The sequence below is a fragment of the Vombatus ursinus genome, unplaced genomic scaffold (assembly GCF_900497805.2).
Source record: "Vombatus ursinus unplaced genomic scaffold, bare-nosed wombat genome assembly UNPS02014817.1, whole genome shotgun sequence".
In the NCBI taxonomy this organism is placed as follows: Eukaryota; Metazoa; Chordata; class Mammalia; order Diprotodontia; family Vombatidae; genus Vombatus; species Vombatus ursinus.
In genome coordinates, this window is record NW_020954595.1 from 13,679,050 (window position 1) to 13,691,580 (window position 12,531).

Genomic DNA, 12,531 nt, shown 5'->3' on the forward strand with positions numbered 1-12,531 from the left:
CTCTCTCTCTCTCTCTCTCTCTCTCTCTCTCTCTCTCTCTCTCTCTCACATACACACACACACACACACTGTCACACACACGTAGACTGGTGAGTACTTTACTCAAAGAACTCAAAGAGAAGTAAGCTCTTTAGGGTACATTGGGAAAAACCCAATCCTGTATAGTCTTGTAAATCATGAGCTTCCTCAGGGAGGGACCATAGTTGGTTCCATTTGTCTTTGTCCCTTTCTCAACATCTCCTTTACCAGAGGGCAAGACTCAAAGTCCCAGATGGTCCAATGTTGATGCCAAGTTGAGGATGGGGCTAACCACATCTCACTAGGAGGAAGTAGCCGTTCCTTCCCCCCCCCCCACCCCACTCTCCAGGGGCCAAAGCCATCTATCAATCAGACTGGGAGAGTCCAAGGCCATGCCCTGAGAATAAAATGAAAACAAATAAACAAACAAAAATCACCCAGATGGAAAGAATCACCACACAGAGATAAAGATACTTGGACCCTGCTCTGAATGTGTCCCACTGCCCCACCCTCCTTGCTACTCACACCCATACACTCCCCTCACATGTGTGCATGCACAAACACACACACACACTCACACACTCACACACACACCCTCACACACACTCTCACACACACATATGCACACACTCACACACACACACATACACACACACTTCTCCATGTTCCTCCACGCACTCTTCACAGCCCATCAGCACGCCTGGTCTAGGCTTGCAGTGCATGCCGAATGAATGAAACGTGCAGACATCATACCTGCACAGGAAACTGCTGCGCAGGAGACACAGGCAGGAGATGCTGGGGAGGATAGGAGACAGTGGCATACTGCGCTGATTGTGCAGAAGGCTGCAAGGCCTGCAGAGGCTAGGGGAGAAACAAAGCCCCAGGTCAGGGCTCCTCCACAGAGGTCTGTGGCACACGAGAGGCAGAGGCACGTGGCTTTCTCTTCTTCCCTTTCCCCATCCCTCTCTCACACCGAGCAGGCTGCCTGACTGGGACAGAGGGGGGTCAGGGGCTAGGACTCTGTTTTTTTTCCTCAGGTGGCTTTTCTTGACCTCTCCTGAATTCAATGTTGGGGCAGAAATGAAGGAAGCAGAGAGATAATGTGGGTGCTCTCATTGATTCCCTGCCCCTCCCCAATGGCCAGCTTGGAGAGGATGGGTGGGGGATGTGGCACATTTGCCAGCCTCAGCCTGGAATTGGGCTTCCTGCCATCCCTCTGGTCTCTGAGCCCAGAAAGATTGGTTTGGGAGACAGCCTCTTCCTTTACATCCACCACCATGACAATGATTACCCATGGCCATGGCCACTCGGCCCTGAACCCTGGAACCAGGGCAGGGAGGGGTTGATTTGGCCACATCAGGGACATTGCAGATGACTCTTACAGCCAGAGGAAGAGACATGCCCCCCATGCCCAACCCCCATATTGATACCAAGAGGAACAGGTGTGGTTTAGCCATCAGGTATGCCACAGGCTATTATAGGGTTGGGCTGCCCTTGGCCCCAGAGAGCAGAACCAGGAGTCATGAGTGAAACTAGAAAAGCAGAAACTTTAGGTTTAAAGTTGGGAGCAAGGGGCAGCTAAGTGGCAGCTAAGTGGCTCAGTGGATAGAGCACCAGCCCTGAAGTCAGGAGGACCTGAGTTCAAATCCGGCCTCAGACCAAACACTTGACACTTATTAACTGTGTGACCCTGGGCAAGTCACTTAACCCCAGTTGCCTAAAAAAATTAAAATAAAATAAAGTTGGGGGCAACTGGGTAAAAGTGAGAGATGTCTGAGCCTGGAATGGGCAACCTTGAGGGCAGGAGGCAGGCTCTACCTTTTAGCAGGACTTCAAACATAGGCTAAACAACCATTGTTGGGGATGGTGGAGATGTGGGGTGTCTTGCACTGTGCCTTTGAGGGCCCTCCCAACTCTGATATGCTGTGACTGTGAATGGGGAAGGCTCGCAGACACAGGTCATGCTGGAAGAGCTTAGGATACTAGGAATTCCTTCCAGCAAGCACCTTGACTAGAGTAGGACTATGGATGGGGTGATATACACAGAGAAATATGAAGTCTCAAACCTGGAAAGAGACTCAGAGGACATTGGGTCCAACTGATGGAACTGAGGCCCGGGTAGAAGGGACTTGTCCAAAATCACACAAATAGTAAGTGGAGGAGACAGGATTTGATCCCAAATGACTGACTCTAGCTGCTGTAATAGGCCTCCCATGCATCTGCTACAACATGAGGAGAAGGTCCCCTCCCCCTTGACAAACAGGCCAGCCATCCTCTGGAGTCCCTTCCTCTCCCCATCCTGTCCCAGCTAGTCCAGTTTCCCCTACCTGTGTGACAAGATGGGGGGCCATCTGCTGCTGGGGTGGCTGTACCTGCTGTGGAGCCTGGGGGGAAGGCTGCTGCTGGGCCTGGCCCCCCATTGAGCTCCTCACAGGCTGCTGGCTGCTCGGGGGATTGTAGATGGCTGGCGTCCCATCAGGATTCACAAACGGTTGGCCTGAAACAGAAGAGGGGGCCAGTCTGAAGATAGGGGCTTTCCCCCTTTCCCCTTTAAAAGAAGAAATGACTCAAACAGACATTTGACCAAGTAACCCAAAAGGTAGGACGGGGGAGGCTGCTGGTGAGGCTGGAGCTTCTCTCCTGGTAATTGATCCTTCACAAATGGAAGCATTTGCTCTCTGTGACCCCACCAGCTCAGCCTCGTTTGGGCTCACTCTTCTTTTGAGCCTGGGAGCAGCTTTTAGTCAATAGCAATTTAAGGGCTAGCAAACAATTTTTCTGCCCCCTGGGAGTTTTATCAGAAGCCTAATGCATCTCTGGGCCCCATGCCCTGTAGAGAAGGGCTGCTGGGCTGCAGGCTTCCCAGAACCATGAGCTGTGCCGTCACCTGCTGGGCAGCCGTCTGTCAGCCCAAAAAGAGAATGGCTAATTTCCAGTTAAGGAGCACTCACTGCTTTCTGCCCATTGACTCAGTCACCAACAGCTTAGTTTTGCCTTGAGGATGGCCGAGGAGTTAGAGTCCCTGATCCAGGATCTTTCTCAGTGCCACTTACAGTCACTGAACATCCATGTCACTGAAAGGAGCAGGGAACTCCCAAATCACTCTCTTGCTCTCTCCATGGTGCTGATGTTAACACCTGCCATTTCTATGGGATTTCAAGGTTTGTAAAGAGCTTTCTGTATATTATCTGGTGTGTTGCGACCCTCACAACAATTTTGTGGAGGTAGATTCTATTATGATGCCCCTTTTACATATGAAAGGATTGAGGCTTACAGAGGTCAGATGACTTGGCCAGGAACCATCTGAGGTTTGATGTGAGCTCTGGTCTTGCTGACTCCAAGTTCAATGCTTGATCTACCAGACTGCTCTGCTCCTTAACAGTAATGGCCATGAGCACATGCAGTTCTGGTTTGGGCCAAAACTGCTATTCTCAGGCATTGACCAACCAGTATAGGTTAGGGCAGTGAGTTAGTCAGTCAGTCACTTTGTCAACAAATATTTATTAAGTGTTTGCTCTGGGCTGGGTACTGCACTAAACACTGGGGATACAATAAAAGGCAAAAACATGGGTCCTCACATTCAACTGGGGGAGGTAACATGCAAAAAATATACATGGAGGACATATGGAGGGAAGACAGGGACTTATGGAAGTCCATTGGTCAACTTTCCTAGCTTACTGGGTTTTCAGAAAAGGCTCTCTTAGGACCCTAGGTCTAGAGGAAAAGACAGCTGAGGCTGCCTATTCCAGTTTTCTTACTTTATAGATGAGGAAACTGAGACACAAGAAATTTAAGTGACTGGCCCAAGGCCATGTACGTAGGAAGTATCAGAGGTAGGATCTGAACTCATTCCTTTTAACTCCAAACCTGGTGTTATTTCCATGGAACTATACCACAAGTGAGGCTATCTCCCTCTGGAGGGTGTAGGCACCTATCTATTGGCAACCTGGAAGGCTCAGATGGCATGTACTTGGCTATGACCAGGAATGTTTCCTTGGAGATAAAGTCATCTCCTTAAACCTCTTCATTACAGGTGGGTGACCTGGCAGTGTCAGACAGAACCCCTCTTGGCACTAAGCTTATCCAAAAGAATGTTCATTGGGTACCCAGGACATTTTTTTCCTTTTTTTTTTTTTGGTCCCTTTTCTTTAGTACAGGTCAGGGATCAGAGGTCTGAGCATGTAATTGGGTTTGGGAGGTGGGGTGGGGGAATATACATGGTAGTCAGAAACTACCAGTGACTGACTTGTCACCCCCATATCAGCCCCAAATGACAGCCTTTTAGCTTAAGAGATGGTAACGGTCATGGCAGTGTGTATGTGGAGTTCAGAGAGCAAGAGCTCCTGGGCCCTGTATCTCTATGTTCAGTACAGAGGCACACACACCCTCAATCATATAACAACTGTGGAATGTAGAATGACATGGTCTGAGTGGTGGGACCTCCCAAACCCTAGTCTTCTAAATACAAGACAGGGACTTCCTGAATGGTATCAACTTTGGAATCACTTCTTTAGGATTCCCAAGTTCAGGAGTTCTGGGCCCAGCCTCTTAAAGGGAAAAGAGGGGTCCCTGGGCAATTCTATCCCCTTAGAGAATGAAGAAGATTGAAGACAGGACCCCTTGTAATGGGAGGATCTGCAAGGGAATAAAGTCACACAACATGGGACAGTGGATGATAAGGACTTTGACTTCTCCTATTATTATAAGTTATTTGGGGAGGTCCAAAGGGAAGGCCATTACTGTTCCTATAATCTCAAGTTCATTTCCCATCCAGGAATGCCCAAGGCATCAGGGGAAGCTTTTGGGGAGGGATAAACTGAAACTGAGGGAGAGTGGTTCGGCAGCAACTCCATGTCACTTACTTTCTGATTAGAGACACAACCAAAATGGGGGGATGAATCTTCACGACTTGAATGCCCCAGGGGAAGGTGGGACTCCAGGAAGAGGAAAGATCATTGCATATGTTGTTTACTACCATGATCTTGTGTGTGTGTGTGTGTGTGTGTGTGTGTGTGTGTGCGTGCGTGTGTTGTTTGCTTATTGTTTGTATTTTCTGAGTTGAAAAGAAGCTTAGCTTTGGCCTGAGACATATTGTTCCCTTGAATGCTTGCACAGGGACTAGAGACTCTTTTACCAAGATTTGTGGAACCCTAAACGTAAGCAATATTCTGGCATTCCTCAGAGTATATGCTATGAAGGGAGAAAAGAAACCAAAGATTTAAGACATGGGAATGTTATCCTTAGGACTGAGCGTTCTCCTGGGTTAGCCCAGACCTTGGGATCCTGAGCCAAGGAAATCCCAATGGGATCATCAGTAATGACTAAATTTTATTTTTTTTTTAATTTTGGGGCTTTTACAAGTAAAAGAGTTTACTTTGTGTTTAAGTTGGAGAGATACTACGGAAAACAGCATGATACAGCCATTCCTCCACTATCCCAGCTAGTGGAAAAAAAGGGAAGTGTGAATAAGCCCAGTTTTTCCAACAAAGTTCCAGTTTTACAATGTCCACAGCATCCTCTAAGCTCAAGGCAGCATGAGAATTTCCCTGCAGTAGTTGTCCAGCATATCTGTATGTCCTTCTGGCCATTTTTCATGAAAGACACTGTGACCTAGCAGGTCCAAGGAAGTAATAAGAAAGTAAGAAATGCAAGGGCAGCTCTTTCAGAGCAAGGCCTTTCAAAGTGTCTGAAGGCTGGCCATTCTAATCAGCCTCCCTAATGTCTTGGTCCTCTTCAAGAATGAAGGGAAACAACAATCTCTGTGAATGGAAAGAGGAGCTGCCCCACCGGGGACCCAGTTAGACCTGAGCAGTTGGGCACAGCTCCTCTCCTCTCTTTTTTTCTTTTCCTTTCTCTGTCCACATAGGATATCATAGCCTTACCTGTGGGTGCTTTGCCCAAAGGAATGTAAATTTTGATCTCTGAAACTTTTTTTTTGTCTTAAGGACCAGCCTTAAATCCAAATCACTCTGGCTCTCATTGATTGGCCAACGATTGGATCTAGGCCAAGCCTCATTTGGTCATTGTTTGGGCCCTGATTGGCTCAGAGAGAACATAAATAGCAATTATTTCTGTTTTGGCCAGAAACCCTAAGGGTCTTCTTCTCCCAGACTGTTTTTTTTTTCTTTTTTTGAGTAGGTAAAGAGACCATTCTCTGCCTCATTTCTTACCTATCCTTAATCACTGAATGGATGTTGCCTCACTCAAACTGAGACCTGTTAAAGGCCTTAGCTTAAAAATCCTGGGCCATCTCCAGTCATCCTGATCTATATCTCGCCATTGGACCCAGATGGCTCTGAAGGAGAAAGTGAGGTTGGTGACTTTGCATAGGCCTCCTCAGGGCATCACCTCCCTGATGTCTTGGTCCTCTTTGGAATGAAGGACAAATGACAAGCCTCTTGATAACCAAGGTCAAGTCTCACTGTAATCTTTGGGAAGATGCCAAGATCTCAGATTTGTGTTAGGACTCATCTCACATCTAGGAAATGCACACATATATATACATGCATACAACATATACACACCAAACACACATACACACATACACATACCCAACACAGACTTGGGACTAGAAAATCGAGCCTATGGATCTCAAAGCATCTATGGCATCTTGCCAGCAATGGCTCTCATTCCAAAGGTCACTCTGCCTCACGGCCTCCTGGACATACTAATGAGCCCTTTGGAGACTTCTAGGTCTCTGGATGCCTAAGAGGTGATAGTGTCTTACTTTTTAGTAGTATCTGAAAGTACCCCATTTCAAAGTGATAAGTGAAAGAATCTGTTAACAATGTGAACCAGGGTATGCTACAGCCAGTGACAGAGATGGGGATCCCATAATCTCCTTTCTACTTTCTCAATTGGGCTCAGAGAATCATCAACATGAAATGAAACCAAACCAAACAAAAACCCCCACAGATTCTTCACAAGGTATTGAAACCAGTATGGCCAAATGGCTTTCAATAAAAGGAACTATTTCATTTCTCCCTACAGTCTTTACCTTCATCCCCATACACAAAATACTTTTCCTTACAGGTACAAAGAAAGGTATTTTCTATAATCTCCGAGTGTGTGTGTGTGTGTGTGTGTGTGTGTGTGTGTGTGTGTCTGTGTGTGTCTGTGTGTAAGAGAAAAACAGAGAATGAGAGAGAGAAGAGAAAGAGAAGAGAGGTGATAGGAAAGGAGGGAGGGAGGAGAGGGAGACAGAGAGAGAGAGAGAGAGAGATATGGGGGAAGAGACAGAGAGGAAGAATATTCTGGATCAGAGAGAGGCTGAATGGAAAGAGTGATGAATTCAAACTTAGAGAAGCCAGGTTTGGGTCCAAGTTCTGTTTTTTACCAATGATGAGGAATGTACATGCCATTTAATCTCTTGACCTCAGTTTCTTTTTCTGTAAAAATCAGAGGATTTGATGAGGTGACTCCTAACGGGTCTCCCAGATCTAAATAGACAATGCTAGAGTAATCTAAATGCTTCCATTCAATATGCCTTAAGCATATGCCTCTCGCCCCCAATCTGTCCATGGGAAAAGTACTAAGTGACTCCATTATACTTAGCTCTGTTTATTATTATTACCATTATTGTTATTATAGTTATTATTATACTTATACTGTTTATTCAACTGGACTTCCTCAAGATGAATATAATCAGAAACTCTTGGTATTCAAAGGGATCACAGAGGTCCCTTAGATCACCTATTACCCAAACATGAATTCTTATGCTGAAATCCCCTGCCTCCAGCCTCTGCTTAAAGACCTCCAGTGATGGGGAACTCATGACAAATAGTGTCTAACTCTTCTTCTTCATGACATCTCTTCAAAGATTTGACAACTGTGAGTGTCGTTCTCCCCTCCCCCTGAGTCTTCCTTTTCCAGGCAAAATGTAGGGAAAGTCCAAATCAATCTGCTGAAAATAACCTATTGTCATGAGTTTGCTTCCAGATTTTGCATATTCATGAGATTAGATAATTTAAATAACCCTCGGGCCCTTAGCTAAACCAAACTCCAAATGCCGGCTCTGGTGGGATTTTTTTTCCCCTCATTTTTCCTCCCCTAAACCCAAAGCTCTTAAGAATCAGAAATCCAGTAACTGATTAGAATGGCCAGCCTTCAGCCACTTCAAAAGGCCCTACTCTGATAGAACTGCCTTGGGATATCTTACTTTCTTATTGCTTCCTTGGACTTCTCCATTTCTCTTAAATGAGGATGCATGTGCACCCTATCTCAAATGGAGCAACAGCCTGGCAGAAAAGAGCGAGTCCACATCAGTCTGGGTCTGTCCAACTGAAAGAAACTGAAATCCAATGACTCTGGTGGGCAGGGAGGGAGCCACTGGTCACTGGGGCACGTGGCAGATCGTTGCCCATTGATGACAGAGCCCTAGACACCTTGGGCACCTACTTCCGCCACTTGCACCCTCCCTACCCTGACCCACTTTTTCTTCCAGGTTCAGAAGCACTCTTGGGACAAGGGTTGGGTTGGATATCATGCTGAGACAAACTGGTCCACTAACCTGTGTGGGGGTTGAGAAGGATGCTGCCTGGAGGAATGCCTGCAGCTTCAAGTGGGAGCAGGATGTAGCTGGGATTGCCAGGAGCTGCCTGGTTGCTCAGTCCATTCTCAGTGAAGGCCCCACTGCCAGCAGATGGGGCAGGCCCTCCAGGGATGAGGGGGCTGCTTTGGAGAGGCTGATGTGCTCGTGACAAGGATCCAGAGGAGCCGGCACTGCTGGAAGACTCGGAGCCTGAAATGGGCAGACACAGAAGTGTGTGAATGTGATTGAATCAGGTAAGTATCAAGAAGTCTGAGGACAGACATACTGAGGTCCTCTAAGGTGAGTGTGGGCATACAGCTCCCCAGACACACCCACAGAAGAGCCAACACTGTGGGACCTTGCCAAGTGTCACATGGTGTGTAAGGGATGACCTAGAGGAAGGAAGAGAAGCTAACCCAGTCCCATGGGTTCACCCCATAACTACGTACAAAGACTTAGGCTACCTGGAAATGCTCTCTTCTCTGTTGTCCTGGGATGAGAGGGGACCAGGAATGGACTCAAAGTTGGGCTGCATTGATGAACCAAATGGGCCCCTAAATCACCCTGAGAGTGTTTGGGTTCTCTACACTTAAATGCCTCCATGGAAGTTTCTGTGAAGTAATTCACACTCTGGACTGGAAGAAGTGGATAGAATTGATGCCTGGCTTGGAAGAGCAGGTGGGAAGATGGGCGGGCAGGCGGAGGGACTCAGAGATTTTTCCTAAGGACCCTTGGTGCAATAGTTCTCAAATATTTTCTGGAACCAATCCAGGGGTCTTTAAAACAAATGAGTTGCCTAGCCTTCTAGACAGCTTCTAAGCAGGAAGGGCAATAGCTGTAGATGATAAGTAAGGGGCTAAAGTGCCCACCTGTATCCCAGACCAGTCAACTCCCCAAGGCTTCTTGGCAAGGGATCAAGAGTGGATAGGACTCTCCTTCCTGGGAGCAATGAATTCAGATCTGGCTTCCAGGAAGTTCAGGAATTAATTTCTCTAAATTACAACACCCTCTAATTTATTGGCCTGGGTCTGTGCCCATTTTATTTAAAAAAAATAAAAATAATTAATTGCTATATTTTGATAGATCATTTCCTTTGTAATTATATGCATTTTTATGCATTTGCACACATTGCCCAAAGGGCCCAGGATACAAAAGAGATCCAGACCCTGGGCTCTCATCTTATGCCCATTCCTCTTCCAGGGTCCACCACAGGCTTGAGTATCAGTTGCAAGGTGGGTCACATCACTCGACTGATTCTGGCCAAATAAGGAACCTGTTAGGACCGCATCAGAGGAGCAGAGGGCCCATGTCAGAGCCATGGGCTATCATGGTCTCCTTAACTTCTTCCACTAGCCAGTAGGCTACACTAACTCAGCACCTGTTGACAATTGGGAATCAGCACAAATGAGGAGCCAGAAAGGCAAGGGCTACAAGTGAGTTCTCAGGGGGCACGGATCACCCATGGGATGGGCTGCACCCTGGCAGGAAGGAGACTCCTGGGCAGACCCCAGAGGTGGGATGGGACAGCTCCTTTGGGCTGTCTGTGCATCTCTCAGGCAGTGCTGCTTTCCCAGAAAGCCTCATGGAGAGTGGAAGCGGGACAGCCCTGGCTGCTGCCACAGAGTCAGTCCTCCAGATTAAAAAGTCAACCTTATGTCTGAGAAAAATTCCAGTATCCAAAGAGGAATCGCAGATGTGGATGATGTCATCAGCTGCCAGATTGTGGCTCCAGAGAATTCTTAAATTATTAACCTTGGACAATTGATTTCTATCTTTAATAATGCATTTCTTGGTGCCCATTAAAGTTCATAGCATATAGCAACTAATGTTCTTTTCAAGACCCAAGAAAGGGCTTGGACATTAAAGAAGAGACTTTGTTTCAATCAGTGACAGGAATACAATATGCTGTTAGGGGCTGGGAGGGATGGGATGCATAGTTCTGGGGTGGGGGGCAGGGTTCCTTACACTGACTTGTTCCGGGTCTGGCTTGCTGTTCCTTCATCTAAATGTCCCCCATCGCTCTTGCTTGTTAATGACCTTGTAATGATTTCATTAAGTCCCAGCACATTATAGAGTGCTGAACCTGGAGTCAGGAAGGCCTGAGTTCAAATCTGGCCTCAGACATTCACTAGCTGTGTGACTCTAGGCAAGTCTCTTCACCTCAGTTTCCTCAACTGTAAAACAGGAATAATAACAGTCATCTATCTACCTTTCAGGGTTGTTGTGAGGGTCAAATAAGATCAGATTATAAAGCTCTTTGCAAACCTTAAAGCTCCATTTGAATGCTAGCTATCATTGTCAATCCCAGACTTGCCTAGCCATTGATATCCTGTGGGATCTTGGGCAAAAGAAGTCACCATCTCTCTGGGCATTAGTGTCCTCATGGCAAGAGGAGGTGCTTCAAACTAAAAAGTCCCTTTCATCTGTGACAATAACATCAGATCTCCAGTGGTTTGGACCTGGGTGATACGCCTAAGAAGGCAGAAAGAGTAGAAGAATTCCCAACCACTAAGTTATGCTCATGGGGTCTTTGCCTCACCAGGGAGGCCAAGCTATCCTTCCAAAGTGGGAAGGCACCAGGACCAAAACCTTGGTTACAGAGATGCACGGAAGATGCGATTTCAAAGTCTCAGTCAGTGATATTGAAGCCTGTGACTTCACAGATTAGTCCTGAGGACTTTCTAGCAAATGTCTACAGCAGAATTTGAATAAGGTCTTCCTGAAACCAAGCCATCTAGTCATTGTACTGTACCACTGTGACTCCAGAGCAGAAATATCATTCAAAAGGCAGGGAGAGAGTGAGGGAACATCAATAACCACTGACCTACAGGCCTACTTTCTATGTCTAAAAATAATGGTAAGAATGATTTACACACATCTTTGGTGAAAATATTAAAAAAGAAAAAGCAGGATTTCACAGATGATGCTCTATAGCAGCTATGGATAGAGCACTGGGCCTGGAGTCAGAAAGGCTTACCTTCCTGAGTTCAAATCTGGCTTCAGACACTTACTAGCTGTGTGCCCCTGGGCAAGTCACTTAACCTGTTTGCCTCAGTTCTTCATCTGCAAAATGAGCTGGTGAAGGAAATATGCTGAACCACTCTAGTATCTCTGCCAAGAAGACCCCAAATGGGGTCATGAAGAGTTGGAAATGACTGAAAAATGACTCCTCAACAAAAACAACAACAACAACCTGCATCACTGCCTTGTCATGGCAGAAGGGCTTGCACCACTCAGTGAAACTACGACCTAGCTACACCATACAGGGTTACCGAGGATGGACAGATCATAGTGGAGAGTTCCTCCAGCGGGTCAGCCACCAGAGAAGGAAATGGCAAACCGCTCCAGCGTTTTTGCCAAGAAAACCCAAATGGAGTGAGGAAGAGTTGGACGTGACTGAAATGACTGAGCAGCGACAACAGGAAGCTCTCGAGCCAGTCTTTACAGGCACACAATTAGCTGAGAAGTCTAGATGAAGATGCTTTCTGCTCGGTGAGGACTGAAAAACCAAACAGCGGTGGCGCAGGTGAGTTAGGAGCCGGGCTGCTGAGGAGTATCTGCGTCAACGCCATCATGAAGCTGTTGCTACTTGTGTTTGTCCTTTGTTCTCGCAGCGGGCTATGACATCATGGAGGTGCTGCCAGGATGTGCAAGTGAACTGGATTGAAGTGAGGGAGGACTGGGCAAAGTCATCAGCCTCACCTTCTCCCCTGGAGTCGTCTGTGTCCAGTGACCAGATATAGATCAGGATGGCTAGAGAGGGTCCAGGATGCAGTGGGAGGCCTTGGCCTTTTTAAGCTAAGACCTTTCACAGGTCTCAGTTTAAATGAGGCAGCCCCCATTCAGTGATTAAGGATAGGTAAAAACAATGAGGCAAAGAATGGCCTCTTTCACCTAGTCCAGAAAAAAGAAAATCAAACTGGGAGGGGAACACCCTCAGGATTTCCTGGAAAGAGAGAGAGAGAGAGAGAGAGAGAGAGAGA

The 12,531-nt window shown here is 46.9% G+C and overlaps 1 protein-coding gene across 1 annotated transcript in view; it reads right to left on the minus strand.

Moving 5' to 3' along the window:
- ARPP21 (cAMP regulated phosphoprotein 21) overlaps window positions 1–12,531 on the minus strand; it is a 107,593-nt gene that overhangs the window by 47,688 nt on the left and 47,374 nt on the right. The window contains exons 14-16 of the mRNA XM_027835884.1: window positions 8,528–8,758; window positions 2,346–2,515; window positions 772–879 (exon numbers count right to left, since the gene is read on the minus strand). Coding sequence (XP_027691685.1) covers window positions 772–879; window positions 2,346–2,515; window positions 8,528–8,758 — 509 coding nt within the window. The remainder of the gene's footprint in view (window positions 1–771; window positions 880–2,345; window positions 2,516–8,527; window positions 8,759–12,531) is intronic.